The sequence below is a fragment of the Meriones unguiculatus genome, chromosome 1 (assembly GCF_030254825.1).
Source record: "Meriones unguiculatus strain TT.TT164.6M chromosome 1, Bangor_MerUng_6.1, whole genome shotgun sequence".
In the NCBI taxonomy this organism is placed as follows: domain Eukaryota; kingdom Metazoa; phylum Chordata; class Mammalia; order Rodentia; family Muridae; genus Meriones; species Meriones unguiculatus.
This window is the reverse complement of record NC_083349.1, coordinates 878821-902952: the sequence shown is the minus strand read 5'-3', so window position 1 is coordinate 902952 and position 24132 is coordinate 878821. Positions and strand designations below refer to the sequence as shown.

The window sequence follows — 24132 nt, the reverse complement described above, 5'->3', positions numbered from 1 at the left end:
GGACAGAAGGGACTATATACTTGAGTGTGCTTAAGAATTACTTCAAAGTCAGCCTCTTAAGAGTGGTGGTGTTGAAGCAGGGTCTCTGTATACAGCTGTGGCTGGTCTCAGATCTGCTGCCATTGCCTTCTGAGTTCTGGGACTAGAGGTGAGCACCACCAAATCCAGCTTTATTTATTTATTATTTATCTAGGGCTGTCCTTGAATTTACCAAAAGAAGCTGAAGTTGACCTTGAACTTCTATCCTCCTGCCTCTACTTCTAGGGCTAAGAATTAAGGCCAGAACTTTACGTTTACTGGGCAGGTGCTTATCCTAAGGACAACCCTAGAAGGCTGCTGAGTCTTCGACGGCCGGATTGTGTCTATAGAGACAAGTAGGAGAGGCAAACCTGTGAACCCTCTCTGCCGCCTCGGTCCCGGATGCCATCCTGAGCATTTAGCCGTAATGGCCATGGGGTGGCGCCACACTCCACATTTGACTGACATTCCCGGCTAGTTCTCCCAGACTAGCACACCCTACCTGCAGAGAGTTTCTCTGCTCTGGCTTGCCTTTGGCCCAGCGCTGCTTATCACTGAACTCCTGTGTGGGGTGGGAACCAGATACCAGGCACAAGGCATTGTCAAAAGTACACTCGATCCTAAGGACCTAGCTCACAGCTTCTTTTGCCCCCAAGTCACCAAACTTACATCACCTTCATCCTACGTGGGTTGAATAAAGTCCAGAATACTCATTTATTGGAAGAAACAAGGTTATACAATTAAAGATTCTAAAGAACACACACAAAGGCCACATGCATAACCTTATTCGACAATAACTTCAAAAGTCCAGTCGGGCCATGCCTGTAATCTGAGCACTTGTGGGGCAGAGGCAAGAGGATCTTGCCAGCCAGGTGTACGTAGTAAGTACAGACCAGCCTGGGTTGAGACTTAGCTCAAACAACAAAAAGCACCAACGATGTAAATGTGTAGCTCTGAAGGAATATGAAACCCGGCAAACTGGCCATCCTGATACCTTACCTCAGCCCCCGTTTATCACCATGCTGGCTGTGGTACACCCTGCCTCTAGTCTAGGATGCCAAGGATTTCCTCCCACTAATCAGTATGTCCTTCCTACTCTGTCCTCTGTTTTTGTTTTGTTTGTGTTTTGTTTTTTTGTGGGGGAGGGTGGTTCGAGACCGGGTTTCTTTCTGTAACAGTCGTGGCTATCCTGGAAGTCAATCTGTAGACTAGGCCAGCCTCTGCTTCCTGATTAAATCTGCTGGGATTAAAGTTATGTGCCAGCATGCCCAGCCGCATTTCATAGTTCTTAATTTTTGTTGTGGGTACTGAGGCCCTGTACTCTAAGCTCATGTTCTGCTACTGAGCTAGTGCTGTGGCCCTCAACTTTGTTTTGACATAGATTGTATCTCCTAAAACAAATTTGGCTTCAAGGATATTTTTTTATTTGTTGTAGATGATGATTAATATTTACTATTGATATATCTTTTAGTAAATGCTGCTGTTAGTCCTAAACAGCTGTATAACCAAATCACCACACAGAGACTATGATTAATTTAATTAACCTAGAACACAATGCTGGGCAATAGTTACTCCATCCTAAACCTCCAAGCCTTCATAGTTTCCTAACATTTAGATTTCCCACATTATCCTTGCTTTTAGTGATATATTAGGTCCAGTCCATCTCGCCATGAGAGATCTCCAAGATCTCTTTCTCAGCTCTGCTCTCCCAGCTCTTCTTGCCCTTTCTCCTCCCACTCATTTCCTGCCCTCTGGCTCCTCCCCTCTTTCCTGTACACCTCTGGCTCCTCCCATTATGGCTAGTTGCTTTATTTTGGCCTGTTTACAGACAGTTGAGACAGGATGCTTAGAATAAGTATGCAATATCCGGATTGAAATCAGAGAGGTGTGTGTGTGTGTGGGGGGGAATCAGCATTTGAATGAGCAAGGGTAAGATGTATATGTTTCAAAAGAACATTATACCAACATTTATTGATGGTTTTATTTCTTTATTCACAGACCTTTATCTCTTTGTAACCCTAAATGCCATCTGCAAGCTGAAGGGATGGCTCAGTAGATAAAAGTGCATGCCCCAAAATCATGAAGTCCTGACTTGAGATCCTAACACCCATGTACAAAGCTGGGCACAGCCACCCATGTGTCTATAACCCTAGTGATGTGAGTGGTGTAGAAATGGGGGTTGCCAGCCCACAACCTATTTCCAGGTCAGTGAGGCACCTTGTCTCAAGGGAATATGACAGTGAGAGAGCAGGACCCGTGTGTCCTTGGGCTTCAGCACAGATGTCCACAACAGATACTCAAAATAAGTAACATCTACGTATCTTTTTGTTTGTTTTCTTTTGTTTGAGACAAGGTTTCACTATGTATCCCTGGTTGACCTGGAGCTTACCCTGTAGACCAGGCTGGCCTCAAACTCACAGAGATCCGCCTACCCCTGCCTCCCCAAGTGCACCACCACCACCACTCAGCTACATATTTTTAAATTTTTGTTTGTTAGTTTGTTCTTCTCTCATGCAATACGTCCTGACCAGAGTTTCCCCTCCTCCCTTCCTCCCAGTCTCCTGCCCACCTCCCTTCTTCCCCAGATCCTCTGTTTCTCTTCAAAAAAAAAAGAGCAGGCCTCCCAGGGAACAACCAAACAGCATAACAAGTTACAAAAGACTAGGCACAGACCTTCATATCAAGGGTGGACAAGGCAACCACATAAGAGGAAAAGGGTCTCCAGAGCAGGGGAAAGGGTCAGAGACACACCTGCTCCCCTACCGCTGTTAGGAGTCTCACAGAAACACAAGCTAACAGCCATCACATATGCAGAGGACCCAGTGCAGACCCACAAGGGCCCAGGCTTGCTGCTTCAGTGTCTGTGAGCCCCCATGAGCCTGCCTAGTGGATTCTGTGGCCCATGTTCTCCTGGGGTCCTTGACCCCTCTGGCTGTTACAGTCTTCCCTTTACCTGAGCTACATCTCTGTATCTTGACTCCTGTATCTGTGTGTCTTAGTCAGGGTTTCTTTTGTTGTGAAGAGACACCATGACCACGCAGCTCCCTCAAAGGAAGACATTTAATCGGGGTTGGCTTATAGGTTCAGATGTTTAGACCATCATGGCAAGAAGCATGGCAGCATGCAGGCAGGTGTGGTGCTGGAGAAGGAGCATAGAGTTCTACATCTTGGTCTGAAAACAGCAGAAACTGTTTTCTGTGTGCCATAGTGGGTAGAGCTTGAGCATAGAAGACCTCAAAACCTATCCCCACGGTGACACACTTCCTCCAACAAGGCCACACCTACTCCAAAAAGTCCATACCTCCTAATAGTGCCACTGCCTGTGGCCAAGCATGAGTCTATGGGGGCCAGACCTGTTCAAACATTGTTAGCCAAAATCTCTTCCCCAGGCTTTGGCTTTAGATATCTTACTCCCTTTACTCAATATCTCCATCTGGTTGTCTAATAGGTGTCTCAAACTTGAAATGTCCAAAGCAAACTGATTTATTTCCCAATCTTATGTGACCCCACCACCATGCAATCTTTACTGTCTTGAACTACACTTTGAAATCTTTACATACTGAATGGTCTCACAACCTACATCAATCTATCTACAAATCCTCAGTTTTACCTTGAAAACACATCCAGACTTGGTGGCATGGTGGACATGCAGAAGCCTGTAATCCCAGCATACAAAATCAGGAGAATTCTGGGCTATGCTGGGATATAGAGAAAAACCTGGTCTTGAAACAAAAATAAAACCATCTATATTCTACCCATTTCTTACCACCTCTGTTGTTATCAATCTAGTTCAAGACACCATCGTTATTGATCAGGCCTCTTTAGTGGAAGCATCTCACAAAAACCCAGAAGCAGATGCTCCTTCTCACATATTTTCACTGGCTTTCCACATCATTTGGATGAATCATTTCCATGAGTTTACTCCAAAGCCTAAGTGACCAAACATCCAGCTACTCACCGTTAGCTACTCCATACTCTCTGGTTTTCTTTCAGTCCACCTCCCGATGTCTGCGTTGGTTCTTCCAATGTCAAAGCTCTTAGGTGGCCACATAGCTTGCCTTCCTTAATTTCTCCTAGAGAATCTTTCCTTTAACATAGCAACACCTAACATCCTTTCTGTGGTGGGTTCTAAATGTGCTGTGTGTACAGTGCTGAAGGCTGAACCCAGGGCCTCAAGTATGTAGGCAAATTCTATATAACTGACTTGCACCGCCAGCCCCCTCAGTAAAAGTCTGTGTGTTAGGAGAGGAGTTCATGGGTATGGGTGCAAGTGTGTGTGTGTGCGCGTGCATGTTTAGGCCAGACACAATGACACAATTTGGGTGTCTTTTCAGTCACTGTCTACGTTATTTTTGACCTAAGGCCTTTCACTTGGAGCTCACCAATTCAGCCAGACTCACCTTCCATAAAGTCCCAAGGATCCTTCTGTCTGCGCTTCCCACACCCAGCCCCCCAGGCTCAGGTTACAGGCTTGTGCCAACAGGCGTTTGCCACAACTTCTGGTTTCTCATTTGGTTCTGGGGCCTGAACTCAGGTTGTCTTGTGCTTCTGCGACAAGCTCTCTTCCAACTTTATCTCTCCAGCTTCTCACCCTCTGAGAACAATTTTTGACACTTCCTCCTTCAAGAGATGAAGTCTACTGCCTGCTGGAGGCTGGCTTTGTGGGTGTTTCCTGCTCTTGAAGAGGACATGAGTTGTTCTTAGCACCTGCGTCAGGTGGTTTACCCAGGTTCCAAATAGGGATCTGAGGGTACCAGGCCTGAGTGCAGTCCACATACATAAACACCCACACACATAAAATTAAAAAAAAAAAAATTAGTGGAAGAGCAGCAGGTGTGGATGCTGGCATTCAGCTTACTTCCTCCTTTTTTATTCAGTCTGGAGCCCGGCCATGGAATGGCACCCACACTCAGAGTTGGTCTTCCATATTCGGTTAAACCTTTCTGGATGCCCTCATTAAGGCACTCAGGGGTGTGTTTCCATGGTGACTCTTAGTTCCCCTAGCTGCTGTGGGGCTGGGACTCCACCATGGGACTCTGCAAAAATGGCAAGTGCTCCTAACAGCTGAGCCATCTCTCTAACCCCTCATCCCTGCTTTTCTCAGCTGCCCCACATTTCTCCCCAATGTCTCCCCTGCCATAATGGACTGTGCCTTTCCCAGGTAAACCCTCTCTGGAGTTACTTTTGGCAGGTATTTGTCACAGTAACCAAGAATAACAATGGAAACCTCATGAGGCAGCTGGAGCAATGACTGGACAGTTAAACACTGGCTGCTCTTGCAGAGGACCCAGGTTCAGTTCCTAGCACCCACAGGACAGCTCACAATGATTTGGAACTCCAGTTTCAGGGGATCTGACATCCTCTGTGGCCTCCTAGGTACCAGGCATGTATGTGGTGGATACATGGACATGCAGGTGAAACACCCATCCACATAAAATGAAATAATAAAAAACTTCATAGGCAAGAAGTTATGACTCCTTCAACCCCCAGCTAAACCATTTTTAGTCCCTTTCCACAAAAATATGAGACAATAAGCATTTCGTTTCAAGTTCTAAACTTGGGAGAATGACAATTTGCTACATGCCAAATAGGTATACCCCAAATCCAAGCATTATCTTTTCTTTCTTTGTAAGATTTATTATTACACATAAAATGTTCTGCCTGCATGTACACCAGAAAAGGGCACCAGATCTCATTATAGGTGGTCACGAGGCACCATGTGGCTGCTGGGAATTGAACTCAGGACCTCTAGGAAGAGCAGCCAGTGCCCTTAACCTCTGAGCCATCTCTCCAGCCCGTAAAGGAGGCTGAGACAAGGAAGATCTTATTTTTTTTCTTCCTCAGAGCTGAGGACTGAACCCAGGGCCTTGTGGTCGCTAGGCAAGCGCTCTACCACTGAGCTAATTCCCCAACCCCAGTCTTTTTGCTTTTTATCCTGAAACAGATCTCACCAAGTTGCTCAGCTGACATTGAACTCTCTGTTGCTCAGGTAGGCCTTTAGCTTTGGTGAGCCTCCAGGCTCAGCCTCTCAAGCAGCTGGGATTGCATGTCTGTGCCACCAGGCTCAGCTTCAGTTACATTTTTTTTTTTCATAATATATACCTCTGTCTGACACAGAATATATTTTCTCCAATGGAATAATCCCAAGTAACAGTGACACTGTTTTATTCAGGCCTGTGCCCAACAATGCCTGCCATAAAGCACTCAATAAATGTGTGTGGGTCATTTTGCCTTGTCTCCGGGGTATAGGAAGCCTGAGCAGTGGGATAAGAGGCAGCCTTCCTTTAAGACCAGGTCCTGGGCTGGAGAGGTCACTCAGCTGTTAAGAGCATTGCCTGCTCTTACAGAAGTCCTGAGCTCTATTCCCAGCAACCACATGGTGGATCACAACCATCTATAATGAGATCTGATGCCCTCTTCTGGCATGTAGGCACACATGCAGATAGGGCACTCATACATAAAATAAATAAAATCTTTAAAAATGAATAAAACAAGGTCCCAGTCATCCTTAGTCCTCTCCTTCATCCCTTCCTAGGTTGAGTTCATTTTGCTTGATTCCCAGTATTTGGAGGTCAGGGGGGATACCGATCTCCATGGCCCCTCCATTCAAGAACCACAAAAAGTCATTTCTAGCCTCTCAGAACTGGAATTTCCCAAGCCAGCACCTACTTTCCCAGGAGGAATCTTACATTGCTCTCTCCAGGTACATCTGAGCAGTCAGTGGAAGCTGCTGGACCCAACTTCTGTACATACATCCTTACCCTTTCCCCCCAGTCATCTGTGACACCTCAGGACATGGCTGCCTGCCCCATGCATGCACCAATTCCACTAGTGCACCCCGTGGGCCTACCGCGGTGGGGTGTGGGAGCTCTGCGTGAGGATAGTGTATATCCTCAGACAGCCATGAGCATGGAATAAGGGTGTCTCATCAGGACTGGGCAGGTTGGAAAAGATCGACTGGCTATAAGGTCTGACATGGGAGGGGAAAGGCAGAGAGTAGCCAAAGGAACAAATAGGCTGAGCTCCTGTGGCAAGAGCTAGTGTGCCACCTTGCAGCAGAAGGAACTGGGTTTCAGAGTAGGCTGGAGTCAGCAGCAAGCAGACCCTGTGGTCTGGGCTGGGGCAAGCTGCGACTGCGAAGAGCTGATGAACCAGAGGAGGATGAGAGAAGAGAGAAAGGCCACGCCCAGATCCCTGCCATGTAGGGCAAGTTGTCCTAAGGCATATGTACCCACTAGGTGTAAAGTCTGAGGATAGTCCCCAGTGCTAAAGGATTTGTGTAGCCACATGGCCGTGCCTGTGTCACTCTGCTGCTCACCTAGCTAGCTTGTGGCAGTCCTCAGGCTTTTCACAGGTAGGTCTCCTTGACCCAAAATGAAGTTCAGGAAGCTCAGGGTACCTGAGAGGAATAGGGTCAGGCTGCTCAGGGGAGAAACTGTGGCCTGCCAGACAGGACTCCCAAAACAGAAGAGGCAAAAAAGGTTTGGTGGGGTAGGATAGGTCCAGTTGGCTCAAGGAATCTGGGCGAACATATTTGGAAGCCAGGGACACAGGGGTGAAGAATGTATGTGCAAACTCATCATCACTGGAACAAAACGGATATTGAGAAGGCAAGAGTCATCACACTCTTCACTCTTCCGGACTTACTTGGAAAATCCTTAAGAGAACGTCAAGTGAGGCTTTTAAAAGGAGAAATGTGTGTGTGTGTGTGTATTTCTCATATGGTGTGTATATACTGATGCGGTGTGCTGGTGGCAGAGACCGCTCAGTCAGAGCACAGACATGGGGCCACTGGCGGGCGCATATGTGTACACCTGCAGTTGGAGATGGCAAGTGGGTAGGGCCGGAAGTGAAGCTCTGTTCTGGCCAGGTGTTCCACATTCAGCCCAGCGTCCTGCAGGGCTGTGTGATTACAGCTTGCCCAGGCCTTGGACCCCTCTAGTGACCTTTAAACGGAATGTGTAGGATTGGGCCCGAACTTGTAACAAGGTATGTTAATGAGTGCACGGTGGTCCCTGAGTGTGGGTTTGCGGGCCCCGACCTGTGAAGCTGGGCGGGGCCGTGGATCGGAGTTTACTAGCTGTGGGCTCCTCTCTCTCCACGGGTGTTTCCCCCATAGTTCTCCAGCGCCCCCTCCTTCGAGTCTGGATGTAAAGAAGGTGGGAGACACCTGTTGGAGGGCCACGAGGGGCCGAACCCACCCCGACCTCTTCCGCTGCGCCATCCCGCCCGCGCCCGCCTTGCTGGGCTCGGGTCCCGCCCCCGGGACCGCAAGCAGCGGAGCGTCCTCCAGTGAGCGCGCCGCGGTCAGAGGAGCGCCAGGCGGCAGGAGCGCACGGCGGGGACCCTGCGCAGGGAACCCAGCTGACACGGAGCCGCCCGAAGCGCGGCGGAGCAGACGGACCGCCGTGGAGACACCCGGGTCTTCGGGCGGTGCCAGGCAGGTGAGTGGAGCTGCAGGCCGTCCAGAGCCCGGGATCGGGCGCAATGGCCCGCCGCCTCGTGCCCGGGCTGCTCGCCGGGCACTGCTGCCCTCTTCGCGTACCTCTTGGATTCTTGATTCTAGTCTTACCTCGTTTTTCCATCAGGGCCCTCTATTTTCTGTCTCTTTATAGTCTTGTCTCTCTCCTGCTGCGTCGGTCTTCCCGCGTCTCTCTCAGCCCATCTTGCTGACGTTTTTCAGCTGTCTGTCTGTCCCTCTCAGGTTTCTCACTGTGTCTCGCTGTCTCTGTTCGCGTTCTCTCTCTCCCTCTCTCTCTGTTCCTTCCTCCCTTCCTCCTTCCCTTCCTCCCTACCTCCTTCCCTTTCTCCCTCGCTCCCTTTTCATCTTGGTCCTTCTCGGTCTCTATGTCTCTCCTCCAATCTGTCTCCACATCTCCATGTCATTGTTTCTCTGTGTACGTGTGTGTGTGTTTGTGTGTGTGTGTGTGTGTGTGTGTCACATCTCCCTGCACCATTCCTCCTTGCTTTCTGGTACTCTTTCCAATTTTCTTGCCCTCTTTCTGTCCTCAGTTCCTGGCCATTTCTGACACACACACCCCATGTCTGGTCTCTGTCTCTTTTGCTTCTTCTCTCCCTCTGTCTCTGTTTACACGATCCATTTGTCCTTTCCTTATAACTCCATGTATGTCTCTGAATTCATGCACATCTCCCGTGTTGTAGGGTGTGGGTACAGCAAGGCCCAGCACCCATAATTCCCTCCCCCACAGACGGCCCTCTCCTCAGGGCCCCGCCTGGTACCAGGAGCCCCCCCAGCAGGGGGACTGCGCCTGGAAGCTGTAATGGAGGCCCTGCAGAGGCAGCAGGCAGCAAGGCTGGCCCAAGGGGTGGGGCCCTCGGCCCCTCCTCGCCTACCGCTTCCACAGCCTCCTCTGCTTGACACCCGGGCCCTACAGGCTCCTGAGGGGGCTTTGGGGATGATTGGGGCTGAAGAAGAGGAGGAGGCTGAAGAAGATGAGGAGGGAGAGGCACCCTTGGCAGAAGAGGAGGTGGCTGAGGAGAGACATCCAGGAACCCGATGTCCCGACGCATCATCCAGCCAGCCCCCTGGAATCCAAGCACATGAGTGGACCTATGAGGAACAGTTCAAGCAGGTAGGACCTCTCCCCCCACTGCCAGGCTGGCCCTTTCTCCCTCTGGCAAAAGCAGTCCACACATCCCTACCATCCTCTGCAGTATGTAAAAACAGAGACCTAGAGAGAGAGAGTGGTGGATGGATAGAGATGGGTCAGGAAAGACACCCACAAATGTAGGAAGTACACAGGAATTTATTAGGAGGTATAGGAGATCCCAGAAACATGGTAAGTGAATGGAGGCCCTTGGTGAGTTTGAAAGGGGATAGGATAGGTGTAAGGGTATTGAGGGAAAGGGATCTGGAGTCTGAGGAATCATGGCAACACTACCCCATCTATCCTCTCACATAAGTTACAAGCACCAAAGGGACTGTTTCAGTCTGTCTACAGTCTTTGGAAGGAGAATAGAGGTTGCTGCTCCTTTTGCAGATGGGTACACCATCTTCTTTCCTGCCACACACTCTACCATCTAGTTCTCTTCCTGACCTAAATTCCATGAGTGTCAGTTCCCAGCCTTGCTGGTCACTTCAGCTGCAGTGTTACTGAAGCCCCCACCATGCAAACTGGGCACAAATCTTTATGTACATGACCTTAATCTGAACCCTTCCAGACTAGGGACAGTAGGCCAGGCTGTCACCATGGTGTTACTCAGGGCTTTTATTTCCAGCTGTGCCATTCTAGTGGTGTTATTCGTAGGGTGTTAGTTTGGGGGTATTTTCTAGAAGTGCTAATTTGTAGCTAGTGTCCTGTCGCATTAGTGTAAGACCAGGAGTGTGACACTCTAGTGGCTGTTTCTCCAGGGCACTGTTCTGTTCTGGGCTTATGACTGAGAACGTGTACCTACAATGGTGTGAGACTTAGAGTTCTGGGTCATGTGTGTGTGGCTTCATGTGTGTGAGCCTCTGGGGTTTGACAATCATGGGAGGATTTTACAAGGTTATTATTGAGGGCTGGAGTGTTACTTACATGTGTGACTCATAGCAAGCTGAGGCTGGGAAACTGTTACTCTGGACTCCATTACTCTGGAACTGTTCGTTTTAGATTTAGGAGGTGATGTTGGAGGGGGGATGACCAATAGAGTCCTCATGTTCTGAGGACTGCGTGTCCTGTGTGTCGTGTGGCCAGCGCTTGTGTGATAGCTTCTATAGTAGGCACTGTAACCACCTCTGGGAGGAGATTAGACAAGATGGCGCCTATAAAGAGTTCCCCAGAATCCTTCCTGCTTGAACTAACCTTAGTTAGCCCCAAAGGATATGAACTGCATAAAGCCCTTATACAAGTTAAAGGGAATGAATAAGTGCCTCAGACACCCATTGTCTCCTAAGAGTGGAGCACAGCCCCAGCCTGGCTTCTCTCTTCAGGATGGCCAAGACTGCCCTGACAGCAGGCTGAGCCACTCAAGTACCTTCCTGCTTCCTCACTCCCTATATTTGCCAGATGCAAGGTTTGCGCTGCCTAGGGCACCACTCACTAGCTAGGATACATCTCTTAAATATATTAGGTCAAGGCACCCTGCCTGCTCCCGGGGGTGGGTCTGGTGCCAGAGAATTCACATCAGACTCCATTCATCCTTTCACCAAATACTTGTGTCCAGAGTATCACCTGAATTGGGGCTCCAGGGGTTAGGGGGCCAGTGGGGCTGGAGAATGACCTTGGTCCTTCCCCAGCTATATGAACTCGATGCGGACCCCAAGAGAAAGGAATTTCTGGATGACCTGTTTAGCTTCATGCAGAAGAGGGGTGAGTAAAGTGATGTGGGGAAGTACCCAGATATTTCTCCTATTGACTGGGTTTGAGGAAGGAAAACCTCATGGCATAGTCCCCAGGTGAGGTCCTCCCTGCAGAGGCCTGAGGTGGCACCTTGTCCTTTCGGCCCTCAATAGCATCTTTAACCTCTGACCCTTCCCCCCCTTCTCCACCAGGGATTAATTAGTGGCCAACCCATGGACAGGTTAATGAGTGTGAGATCAATTGGGAGGGTGGGAGTGGGAGATGGTCAGGACTGGCCTGAGACAGGAGGGCCCCAGGACTTAGGGCCAACAGAGGTGCCTTGGTGGCATACTGGGTGCCCTTCCTCCAGCCCTGTCGCTCCTTCATTTCCTTTTGCTTTAGCCCAGGGCACTCCCTCCCTGTCCTGCAGCAGGAAGGAATAGGATTCGACTGAAGGAAAGCTTTCCCAAATGATGGGCTGTGGCCATGTGAATTGGGTAATGGAGAAGGAATTCCTCTCAAGAAAATCTCAGTGTTGAGAGCACACAGAAGGGGTCGAGGAGGAATGACAGTGGGCAGCAGTCCATCACTTCTGCTTCTCCCCAGATTCATGGGACTGAACACTGACTCATTATCTCTCTCTACAAAGCTAATTAACTCACTCCGAGTGCAGGCTGATAAGCTGCTAATTAACTGGCTGCACTGCTCCCCTCCCAATACGGCTTCTGGTCCAAGTCTCCCCAGGCCCCAGCCTCAACTCAGCAACCTTTTCTGGTCCCATCCTTCCCAAGAGCCCTGGGTGAGGACCCCAGGCTTTTTTGTTCCCCAAGGAGACCTGGCCATGGTAGTACTAGTGTCCCTACGCTTCGCCTTCCTGAGGACTTTCTCTCTCCTGGTGATGGGGTAGGGTGGCCTGACAGCATTGCCCACACCCGGAGCTCTGCCTCCCTCTACTCAGCTGCAGGGGGAGGAGGTCTCACGGGGCCGATAATTTCCCCCCATTAATCAGGCCGCAGCTAATTGTTCGGGTCCAAAGGCGCCGGTAGAAGGGGCTGGGATCGGTAAGGAATTAACTGGGGCCCATCGCTCAGCTCAGACAGGCCCCTTTGTCAGGACTGGCTGGCCCAGGCAGGATCAGATTCTTCTGCACCCGCTGTCTCCTGTCTTCCTGCAGCCTTTGGGGCTGCTGCTTTGGGGGAGTATGGCTCTTCAACACAAACAGAAGCCCTTCTTACAGTCAGCAAAGTAAAGCTGTCAGGTGAATCCGGCTCTCTGGAAGATTAGAATGGTTTTTCATTTTTACGCATTTGGAAAATAGCGTTGAAACAGCCATAACGTTTACAGGCTGTGAGACTGTAATTTCAGGGTCTGTGAATAAAGTTTCACTGGAGCACAGTCATGCCCACCCTCTTTGCTAAGGCTGTTCTCAGATACAATTGCAGAGTTGGGTATTTGGAACAGGCACCGTTTGTGCCACAAAGTCTAAATATTTACCTTCTGGCCCTTTACAGGAAAACTTAGCTGATTTCTTGTCTTAGTCTCCTGTCCTTCCTGCTACAAAGCGGGGATGGGGGAGTGTCTCTGCCTATCATCCCACCCCTCCTCTGCAATCCTTTCCTGGTCCTGTTCTTACCTAAGCCTCATGAAGATACCCTTTAGTCCCCTGAGATGACCTTGGACGAGACCTAATCTCAGTGTCCTGACTTTCTACCCACTTCACACCAGGGACGCCAGTGAATCGGGTGCCCATCATGGCGAAACAGGTGCTGGACCTGTATGCGTTGTTTCGCTTGGTGACAGCCAAGGGCGGCCTAGTGGAAGTCATCAACCGAAAAGTATGGCGAGAAGTCACACGGGGCCTCAGCTTGCCCACCACCATCACCTCTGCCGCCTTCACCCTCCGCACCCAGTGAGGACAGCAGAGGGCGCGGACACTGGGGCAGAGCCCAAGGGACAGGGTGGAGCGCGGGAGTGAAGGAGGGGGCGGGACAGGGGCTGGGTCCACCCTCCTCCCCCCATCTGTCTGTCCTTAGGTACATGAAGTATCTGTACCCGTACGAGTGCGAGACGCGGGCACTCAGTTCCCCAGGGGAGCTCCAGGCCGCCATAGACAGCAACCGGCGTGAGGGCCGTCGCCAGGCTTACACCACGGTCCCGCTCTTCAGCTTAGCCGGGCCCACGCCTCGGGGCGCTCCCGGCCCCGCCTCGAGTCACGGCCCCGCCCCAGCCGCGAGCCCCAGCTGCCCAAGTCCCGCCCAGGGTTCCACCTCTGGCTTGCCGGCTCACGCTTGCGCTCAGCTGAGCCCAAACCCCGTCAAGAAAGGTGCGAGGAGAGAGGGATGAGTTTGGGGATGGAGTCTCTGAGATCTATGCACAGGGAATATTAAAATGTAGGGACCCAGGCGTGGAAGGCAATGAGATATGAGAGCAGCACGATCTGATGGGGCTCAGGGCTTATGAAATCTCTAAGTAAGTAGTCCTGAGCTTTGAGGTCAAGAAAGCCATGAGACCTGTGGGTCTAAGGTACGGGAGAAGGTCCTTCACCCAAAGCAGCTTCATTTTACTGCTGTCCACGAAGGGATCCCATTTGGATGTAATTTGCTCCTCCTGTGACTTATTTAACAGCAAAGAGCAAGGTTAGCTTGCACATTTTCTGACCTAAACCAGCCTAGACCTATGCGCTGGCCCTTTTTTCTCCACATCTTTAAGCCAGAGTCTCTGGAAGGGAGGAGAGACTGAACCTGGTTTATCAGTCTGAGTGACCTCTTTTGGTTCCAGGCCTAGGGGAGAATCAAATGCAAACACGTATTAGTTAGACCAAAGGAGCTGAGTGGCCTGTTTTATCGTTGTTTTGTTTTTTCCCCAGAGGAGAGTGGACTTCCACCCCCGCGTCTGGCGCTTCCTGTGGGCTTTGCCTTGGAGGCTGCCCAGGAGAAGCTGGCACCAGAAGAACCTCCAGAGAAGAGGGCTGTGCTGATGGGCCCCCTGGATCCACCTCGGCTGAGGGCACCCCCCGGTTTCCTGCCCCGTGGCAAGGCTCCCCTGAGGGGTGAGGAAGGGCTTGCCAGCGAAGGGCTTTGGACTTGTGTCAGGCCCTTCACCTGACAGATGGACGTTGGAGGTGGTAGACAGATCCCTCTATAGACACCCACATAATTATGGTATGGGGTTCAAGTGAAATGGGAGGCTAGCTGTAGGAATAAGGGAGGAGTCTAAGTGTGAAATCTGATATTCCAAAATATGACTTTTCTGTCTTCTTCTGGACAGAAGAGCGATTGGATGGGCCCCTCAGTCTGGCAGGCAGTGGCATCAGCAGTATCAACATGGCGCTAGAGATCAATGGGGTGGTCTACACTGGTATGGGTACTACAGGCTGTCTATACTGGCATGATGTTGGGATTTAGACTGGCATGGGGTTTTAGGTTTTCTCTGCTAGCATGAGGATCGGGGGTATCTGACCTTGCATGGGGCCTTAGAGCATTGCTACACTAAAACGTGTCGAAGAGTATTTCTACATGGCATGGGGTACCTGCGTGGTCCATGCAGCATGGTTGCCGTGAGATGCCTGCTTTGTCATGGGTCTGTGAGTATCAGTATTTATCGTTTACCCACTTATGGGTATCAGCGTTGACAAAGGCGCTAACCAGGGGGACTGGCCATCAGTTGTGTGGCAAAGGATGTGCGCAGTTCTCTAAGAATTCACTTTTGTTCACCCTTTGTTTGTTTGCTTGGGGTCTTACATTCTCCTGTTTGTGTTTGCATTTTTACTATCTCTTCATCCTTTATTAGGTATCCTCTTTGCTCGCCGCCAGCCTATGCCAGCGTCCTTGTGTCCAACCAATCCCCCACCCCCACCCTCGACAGGCCCCCCTTCCAACACCTTGCCCTGAAAGCAGCTACTGAGAGCTAAGGGTCCCAGTTGCTGAGGGGAGAAAAGGTACCGTCCCACCTTGATTCCTTCAGGGTGTGATGCCCACTCTCGGATCCAGTCCTGGGAGATGTCAGCATGCCGCCTCCACACCAAAGGGGTTTCTTATGCTCTATCTACCTCATTGTAAAAGGAGGACACCAACTCCCTCGCTATTCCAGCAGCATCTACCAAAGAGCTCTTCCCTCAATAACCCCTATCACCCACTCATGTGACCAACCCCTGTGACAGTGTCATCTTTGGTATTCTACCTCTATGAGTCAATTCTCCTTTCCCAGAGGCAGGTGGAGGATTGAATTTGAATGTGAAGCTGTCCTTTGGGTTGCATCTGGAAAATAAAGCTGTGCTTCCTCCGTTTCCTGTGCCTCCTCTGTGCCTTGGGTCTGGGAGGTGAGGGCTACACAGACTACACTGAGCTGTCCAAGTGGAAGACAGAAGAGCAAAGCTCTGTGAAAATAGAAGAGCACTTTTTTTTTTTGGGGGGGGGGAGAGCAAGCTCTCCCTATGTTGTTCCCTGACTGGTCTTGAATTCACTGTGTAGGGCAGCTGTGTTCTCAAATTTGTATCATCCTCCTATCTCTCCTTTCTCTCCTGGTACCACCAGACAAAGCAGGGCCTCAAATCAGACTGTTTGAGTGGAAGTCCTGACAATAGGAAGCTTAGGTGTAATTCAGTTGAACTTTAAAAGATTCCAAAAATGTATGATATGTCCCTCAGGAAGCTGCTGCTGATCTATGGGTATTAGCCTGTCTTGGTATAGTCGGTTTTCAAACGCGTATTTACACGCGCACTCTCAGGGAATGGTGTGGAAAGACTCTTTCTATCCTGAAATTAGAACACTAAAAGTCTTGACAACCAGGCCTTGGACACCAGGATGGGGGCCAAGATTCAGATCGTTACCTAGGTAACTAGATCGCGTTGCCGTCGGTGTGGTCACTTCCGACATCCAGACTAAATAGTGACGTCACTTCCTGCAAAGCGCACTGGCGCTCTCCGATTGACCAGTCTTCTTATTTGGGCGGACGTCCCACCCTCTGGCAGTTTCGGAAGGCTGCGGCCCGAAGCGATGGCGGCTCTGACGGACGTGCAGCGGCTACAGTCCCGAGTGGAGGAGCTGGAGCGCTGGGTGTACGGACCGGGTGGGACCCGAGCCTCCAGAAAGGTGAGCGGTCCGGCCCACTGATCCGTTTCTAGGGCAGGACAGAAGGTCAACCCAGCCTTTGAAATAAGATCCAGGACCTCCTGGAACAAATCGGACCCTCGGGGTCCGTCCCCGAGGGCATTGGGATGGGAGGGCGGATGCTTAAGCCTGTTTGAGATGGGCTCTGTGACAGCTTTTACTAAAACTCCACCCTTGTGCTCACAGGCGTGCTAAGGAGACCAGACACACTCAAACACTGATTGATGGGAGTTTTAGTAAGCTGAAGTCTGCTGTGGAGTGTTGGTCTGGAGCCTTGCGAAATTAATTGCGCGGGGACAGGAGCCCTAGAGGAGTCTGAGCACAGGTGGATACAGAAGGCTTGAAGGGGTGAGAGGTGAGGTTGAGCATGCCCAGATAAGGAAGGTTAGGAATTGAGCCCTAGGTGTTCAGATGTGGACGGACATAACATCTGAATTTTGGCAAAAAGCTTAGGTGCGCTCCAATCCCGTTTTACGGTGTGGAAACCATTTACTGGAGAGCTTCCGGTGGCGTCAGGAAGCTGGAACGAAGTGCATCAGAGGCGATGATGTCTGTGCACTCTTTGTAAAAGTGTCACCAGCAGATTGTGTTCCATTTTGAGAACCAACTTATCCTGGTTTTCCTTTTATCTCTGGCTGCTACTGTCTGTCTTGTGTGCCTCCCCTGATTCTTCAGTCCCTTGAATATTAGTGTTCTTCACCTTTATGAAAACAAAAACCTTGAGTGAACTCATTCTTCAGTCACAACCTTTTAGCTGACCCTTGACTGTTGTAACATTGTACTCTTAAGCCCCAGGCAGGCTCACTCACTTCCATAGTTTCAGTACGCATTTCATGTCCTTATGCCTCCAGCGTGCATCTCTGTTCCAGATTTTTCTATTCTGAGGACCTAATTGATGTTTACCTATTGGTCTTGTCCATTAGGATATCCCACAGGTGTCTCAAGCCCAGACCCTTAACTCTTAATTGTACTCTGCCCATGCCCTAAGCCAATTTTCTTCTGTCTTCTCTACAATGGGAATTGCATTGTCTTTGAGACCATAGAGTCTTTCATCTCCTGTACTAGATGTAGAGGGGATGGGGCTAGAGGTAGACTAGCTGGTCTGTTCTCCAGCCCTGAGCTAAAGAAGATCTGGGTGAGGACATTTGCATGTTTCATGTCCAAACACAGGGCTTAAGGAAATATATAGTATGTAAGGGTGCCCATTAAGCCCTAAATTAGTTCACTATCTCCCCAAACAGACAAACACTTCCACCCCCATCCTGCAAAGGAGAACATGATTCATTCCCTTTCCTGTCACATTAAAGAGTTCCTAAAGGTGAGGTGTACCTTCTATAATACAAGAGGAGGCCAACCTAAATTATTGGAATTCAAAGGCTTGAAACTCTATAGAGAAAAGAGGGTTTTTCCAGGTCTTTGTGTTTGTGTGTGTGTGTGACAGTGTCTTTATTAAGTAGCCTTGGCTGCCCTAAAACTTGTCATGTAAACCAGATGGCCTCAAAATCACAGAGATCTGCCTGTCTCTGCTTCTGGAGTGCTGGGATTAAAGCCACCATGTCCAGGTTCTTCTGTGTCTTAAGCCAAGTGGTATACCTTGGAATTGACCTCTGCTTGCTCTTAGGTGGCTGATGGCCTGGTCAAGGTGCAGGTGGCTTTAGGGAACATTGCCAGTAAGAGGGAGAGGGTGAAGATTCTCTACAAAAAGAGTGAGTATTCCTACTGGGGGCCTGGCTGCACTGCCTCCTGTGTCTGTGGCCCCTGCAGCCTGCCCCTGCCCTTGAGCCAGTATGTCACTGTAATACCTCTTGAGGATAGAAGCCATTTTATTGCTGGTGCAGCATATTGGGAGTGCTTTCTTGTGGATAAACCCCAAGCCTGTGCCCATTGTTCAGAACTGTGAGCTGAAAGTTCTTCCTCAAAGCTTCCTTTGGTGGTAGATGGGGATAGGGTATGACATTTCTCTAGGCGAGGTTGAGAAGGAAAAGGATCACTCAGAACCCCAGTGTTGATTTAGCCAAACATTTAACATTACTGTAGCTAGTAACTTTCTCAGTGAGTAGAAACTTGTCCTTTGGTATTGAATTGAAAGGTGCCGTCTACCTTGGTGAGAATAGGTCAGTGGGAGTACTGAGGGAGGGGGTCATGAGTGGTGGCACTTGTATTTGAGGCCCTAAAGCATGAGGCCAATCAGCAGATGACAATCTTCTATGATCTGAATAATCTGGGGAGTAGAGCATAGGACTCAGTGGCTGCTGCTGATCCAGCACTGTGTGGTCAGTGCATAATTCAAGGATCTCCCTGAAGATGAGCACCCCAAACGCATTTAATTAAAAAAAACATTTATTTATTCTGTGTGTTTTTGAGTATTTGGTTAGAGATAACCTGTGGGTTCCAGGGATCAAACTCAGATCATCATACTTGGCAGCAATTACCTTTACCTGCTTAACCATTTTGCTATCTCCAAACTACCTTTGTAAGGTCACATTTTTAACTGTTGGTTTTTCCCATCCTCCTTTGCTAGTTGAAGACCTGATCAAATACCTGGATCCCGAGTACATGGGTCGCATCGCCATTCCCGAGGCCTCAAAGCTGCAGTTCATCCTAGCAGGTAACGCCAGACTCATGTGTGCACAAGCTGGCAGTTGTGGAGGAGGCGGTCACAGTGGCAGCTTCCCTCTCCGGCCTGTCACAGAGCCTGTCAGCTCCCTGCCTAGATTCTGGCCTGGCTCCTGACTGAGGCCCAAGGTGCTCCTGTGAGTTTTATAGTCAGCATGGGCACAGTGTATACCTCTGGGCCAGCTGCAGTGCCAGGCATATGGACCCTACTTCAGTATTCTCGAAGACCCATCTGTAGGATTTTCCTTTAGAATCTGTCACAATACTTACGGGGCAGAGGATCTTCCCAGAAAGAGCGGGTACAAAGAGCATTGTCATTCAAGAGAACGGAGAATGTTGGCATGAGTTTCATCTTTTGTGTTTTTATAGTGCTTCTTTTTGTTTTGTTTTGTTTTTTTTTTTTTTTTTTTTTTCAAGACCATGTCTAGCTTCTGTGGGTGTTGAACCCGATGTTTCAGTTAAACACAGGTGCCCTTCTCTGACTTCCTTCTTCTGATCATTTCCCTTCATTCATTGCAGGAAGCTGTCTCAGCTCTTAGAATGCTGCATATGCAGGTCACACAGGAATTCTCTTGGCAAGAACTTTGCCCTTAACTGTCTATAACAGTGCCGGCAGTATGCCAAGTGACTCTGTGGCTCTCCCGTTTTGCCATGAAAACACAGGGTGTTCTTTGAATAGTACCTATTCCCTTGATGTCACTCTTAGAATATCACCCTTATAAATTCACATATATGTGGCCAAAGGAACAACTTCTTGTCAGTGAGCTGAAGTTTTTCTTTTTTTTTTTTTGAGACAGGTTTTCTCTGTGTAGTCCTGGCTGTCCTAGACTCACTTTGTAGACCAGGCTGGCCTCGAACACAGAGATATGCCTGCCTCTGCCTCTAGAGGCATGCACCATTGCACCCAGCTAGATTATATTTTTAACCATGTGTACATGTGTGTTTGAATACAGGTATGTGCACATGAGTGCAGGTGCCCACAGACGTCAGAGTCGCTGTATCTCCCTGGAGCTGGAGTTAAAAGTTGTTGTGAGCCTAGGTACTGGAAACTGAACTTGGGTGTCTGGAGGAACAGGATGCTTTTAGATGCTGAGCCATCTCTCCAGCCCCACTACTACGTCCTAAAAGATCTAGAGAACATATAGCAGGTTCCTTTCCTCCTTCCCTTGTGTTTGCCATTATGGAAGATGGGGGCTCTCACTGAAAGCTCAGCATCTTTCTGGGACTTCAGCATCCTTGGAAGAAATTCTAGTCAGTCTGTCATTCTGCTGGTAGAGTTTTCTGAGTACCTGAATTTATTTATTCATCCAGAAGATACCAGGCTGAGTACTGTGGGAATGTGTCCTAAGTCCTAAGTACTTGGGAGGCTGAGGCAACAGGATTACAAGTTCAAGGCTAGCCTGGGTCAACATAACATGATCCTGTCTCACAAAAGGAAAAGAAAAGAAAAAAATGTAAAGGAAAACAGAAAACATTTACTTCATATGAGCCAGGCTTTGTTCTGGGCTCAAGATGCAGTAGTGAACGAGAAAGTCTCTGTCCCCCTGAAAATAAGTAGGTGGTTGTCCTTCCTTTACGAACCTGCCTGGGAGGATGATGGCTGTCTGACACTGAAGACCAGGGAGGAGGGGCAGCTCCTGCTGGGAGGGGTGCTCAGAGGTCCCAAAGGGGCCTAGACCCATGACCGTGGCTCAGACTCCAAGTTCAGGGGCTCTTCCAGCCTCCCCATCCCTTCCCGTGCTCTGCCTCGGAAAGTCAGCATCTATTTGCATACAGACAATTGTATAGTCTCCTGAATCATCTTCTCTTCCTTTCCAAATGTTTTCACATCTTCCATCATATCACTTAGCCTGCTCAGGAACCCCAGTGTCTTCTCCTTACTAAGATAAAATCGTAGTACTTTAGCCTTTCAGTCTACTAGACCTGCCTCCCCGGCCAGCTCAGTGAATTCCTTCTGACTGCCAGGTGTATCTTCCTCCATTCATTTACACATGACAACCTTCTGCTCTGTGGATTTCAGTGCACCAGAACCCCTTGCACATGAAGAACCCAGAGCCTACTGCTGTCCACACTGGCCTTTCCCATTCTGTCTCAGCTCCCTTGTCATTTGTAATCACTTGTGCCTGTGAGAGCCAGTGAGCAGAACTCGTTGGATACGGCCTGCCATATGTCTCCTCTACTGGACCTTTCCTGGGGCCCTCGGTTCAGGGAAGCCAAGTCTGAAGTATTTTGTGGGCCAGGAACACTTGCTGAGTTATTGACAGGATCTGGAGCTCAAACTTGAAAGTGGGGATTTGTAGAGATTGAGATGGTCCTTAGGCCTTGGGATGGGTCAGGCAGATGCCTGAAGGAAAGGCTGGGCAGGATGGGAGTGTACACTGAAGGCAGGGGCCAGTGGGTACAGTTGCTGCTCAGAGCTCTGAGGTCCATGTTCTGCCTGCTGGTGCGTAGCTCCGTATACAGGTGTAGCAATGTCCTTGGCTGCTTCACTGCTCTCATTTTGTCTTTGTGCTTCAGAGGAGCAGTTTATCCTCTCCCAGGTAGCACTCTTGGAACAAGTGAACGCCCTGGTGCCCGTGCTGGACAGTGCTTCTATCAAAGGTACCCCTCTGGGCTTGCCACTCCACTCTCATGCTTGGGGAGGTGACTGGTGGGGCCAAGACCTCCCGTGCTAATGCTGGCTCTGCCCCCTGTTGTTTTCCTTTCCTGTGGGTACCCACTGCCTGACTGTGGTTAAAATTCCCAAGTAAGAATGTAGACCCGGGACCTCAGGCAATTTGGGTCTAAGGACAGGAGCAGTCCCAGCTAGCAGCCCGGCTCCAGCTGTTCCTACTGCTTTCCACCCGCCCGAGTGCCTCTCCTGCAGGGTACTGCAGAGCCCACATTTTATTGTCAGAGCTCCTGACAAGTGAGAGAATTTCTCCTGCTGCAGTGTTAAAAGAGTCCCTGGATCTGGGCTTTGACAAGCAGGCAGTGGCTTTAATTGAATCCAGATATCCATCTTGTCTGTCTCTAGTGGTATTTCTCTGAGCTCCCCCTCCTTGCCCTGATCAACTACCTGCTTGCAGGCAGAGCACGGTGGGCAAAGCTCTCAGTATGGGAGTCTAAGGGGCCAGTGTAGGACTTGGGTACTCAATTTCACCTAAGCTCCCTGTCTTTTAGGCCAGGAAGCTAGGCCTGCTGGATTGAGAGCAAAGGGGCAGAGCCTGTAATAAGTAAAAGTTTCTTTAGGCCCTGCTCATAGCAAGAAATACTAAGGATTTAGTATTTAATATTTAGAGGTTCTGTTTCTATTCTCCCCCCATCCCATTGGTCTTGGAGTAAGGCTGGGGTAGGCAGGGAGCCCCAGCACTGCCTCCAGCTACAGCGGTCGATGAAGCCTGCCGTTTGTTTTGCTTGTCTACTCAATACTCTAATCCTGCCGAAGACCTAATAGACTATTGAGCAGTCCCGGGGGAGGGTGCAAACATCAGGCGGTGTGTGTTGTTTTCCAGCTGTTCCTGAGCATGCTGCCCACCTGCAGCGCTTGGCCCAGATCCACATCCAGCAGCAGGTATGGAAGGAGAGAGGGCTGGAAGGCAAGGTAAAGATGACGAGACATCACATCCGCTGACACTAGGAAGGCCCTAGACCCTTGTGTTGTTGGTGGGTGAAATGTGGAGGTTTATCCTCTATTTCCAGAGAGGGGAAAGGACTTGCCTAGATCACATCCAGGTTTCTTGCCCTCTAGAACAAAGCTTTTCTGAGATACTACAAGGTTGGAGTTGAGAGGTACCTAATAATCCCTGGGCATTTGCTCTTGACTATGGGTGAAATACCCTTTCTCAAGGTAAAGACTGTTTAGAAATATGGACTGAGGAGCTGGAAACATGGCTGGGTCCTGCTCCTCTTGCTGAAGGTCTGGGTTCAGTCCCCAACACCCATATGGCCACTAACAACCAACCTCTGTAGCTTCAGACGGATCTGACGCTCTCCTCTGGCATCTTTGGGTACTGCATACACATGGTGAGCCTGCATACAGGCAAAATACACATAAAATAAAAACAAGTAAATCCTTAGAGAACATAGTGACAGAAGAGGAGAGAGTGTTAATGAGTGGAAACTGCACCTCTCATCGGTCTTTGCACTGATGGTCTAGGATTGAAAGTGCCTCTTTTGCAGTTGGCTACTTTTACTCTAGTTTATTTTCTAGGTTTGGATGGAAGTTTTTTTTTTTTGTTTTGTTTTAGAATGAGGCAGGATAGGGCTTTATTCAACTCCTGAGATACACTTTGTCTCTCAGGACCAGTGTGTGGAGATCACTGAGGAGTCCAAGGCTCTCCTGGAGGAGTATAACAAGACTGTATCTTTTGAGCTTCATGGTCCTTAATGGGTATTCTCCCAAAGCCTGTTTCTCCTACCCCTAATGTGCTCTCACCCCATCCTCTTCTCCCCTCCAACCCTTTGGGCCAAATCTCCACTTCATTCAGACTCCTGTTGTCACCTTGACTTGTCCACAGACAATGCTTCTCTCCAAGCAGTTTGTGCAGTGGGATGAGCTACTCTGCCAACTAGAGACCGCCAAGCAAGTGAAGCCAGCAGAAGAATGACAGTTGCACACCATGCCCACCACCAGGGAAAGGCAGGCAGTCTCCAGGGCCCTGGGCCAACCTGTCTTTAAAAGGCAGAGACAGCTGTGTACTTATTGAATTTAAATACTGCCTATCTGTGTTAACTGGGGGCTCTGAGGTCAGAGATGGGGTTTACCTTAGAGTTGTGATTTGCACTCCCCATCAGTGTATTTATTCCAGTGACAATAAACTATAGAGACCACTAAAGGAGTGTGTTGGCTTGCTGATCCAGCATGGCATGGCTGTGGGGATCAGAGTGGTGAAGGGGAGGGCTGTCAGCCCTGTGGTCTGGCTTGCTGAGAGAGAGAGCTCTCATATCATCTGATTGACAATGGGGCATTGTAGATTTATTTATCCCACGTTTGCCAGCTGCCCACTAAATATCAGATCCTATGGTAGGTAAGGAGGACATGGGTAGGGTCATCCAATCCCTGCATAAGTTTTGGGGACAACCAAGAAAGGGGCTATCCTACCAGGTGGGCTGCTGGATGGTCATGG

At 49.6% G+C, this 24132-nt stretch overlaps 2 protein-coding genes across 2 annotated transcripts; both read left to right on the top strand.

Annotated features, from left to right (window-relative positions):
• The first annotated feature begins 71 nt into the window (after positions 1–71).
• Positions 72–15587, top strand: Arid3c (AT-rich interaction domain 3C). Its single transcript, XM_021634400.2, has 8 exons — positions 72–8462; positions 9228–9611; positions 11258–11330; positions 13026–13209; positions 13334–13623; positions 14167–14349; positions 14568–14657; positions 15090–15587. Exons 1-8 carry the CDS (start codon positions 8010–8012, stop codon positions 15188–15190), a joined length of 1758 nt encoding a protein of 585 aa, XP_021490075.2. The 5' UTR covers positions 72–8009; the 3' UTR covers positions 15191–15587.
• Positions 15588–16193: 606 nt separating this feature from the next.
• Positions 16194–23841, top strand: Dctn3 (dynactin subunit 3). Its single transcript, XM_021634470.2, has 7 exons — positions 16194–16390; positions 18030–18114; positions 18930–19016; positions 21542–21625; positions 22519–22577; positions 23307–23366; positions 23524–23841. The coding sequence occupies exons 1-7, from the start codon at positions 16295–16297 to the stop codon at positions 23611–23613; spliced, it is 561 nt and encodes a 186-aa protein (XP_021490145.1). The 5' UTR covers positions 16194–16294; the 3' UTR covers positions 23614–23841.
• The last annotated feature ends 291 nt before the right edge of the window (positions 23842–24132 follow it).

Coding starts and splice junctions, on each gene's coding strand:
- Arid3c (XM_021634400.2), top strand. CDS start 8,010: ATGTTAATGAGTGCACGGTGGTCCCTGAGTGTGGGTTTGCGGGCCCCG. Junction 9,612..11,257: donor ATGAGGAACAGTTCAAGCAG/GTAGGACCTCTC, acceptor GTCCTTCCCCAG/CTATATGAACTCGATGCGGA. Junction 14,350..14,567: donor TGGCAAGGCTCCCCTGAGGG/GTGAGGAAGGGC, acceptor TCTTCTGGACAG/AAGAGCGATTGGATGGGCCC.
- Dctn3 (XM_021634470.2), top strand. CDS start 16,295: ATGGCGGCTCTGACGGACGTGCAGCGGCTACAGTCCCGAGTGGAGGAG. Junction 16,391..18,029: donor GGACCCGAGCCTCCAGAAAG/GTGAGCGGTCCG, acceptor GCTTGCTCTTAG/GTGGCTGATGGCCTGGTCAA. Junction 23,367..23,523: donor TGGAGGAGTATAACAAGACT/GTATCTTTTGAG, acceptor ACTTGTCCACAG/ACAATGCTTCTCTCCAAGCA.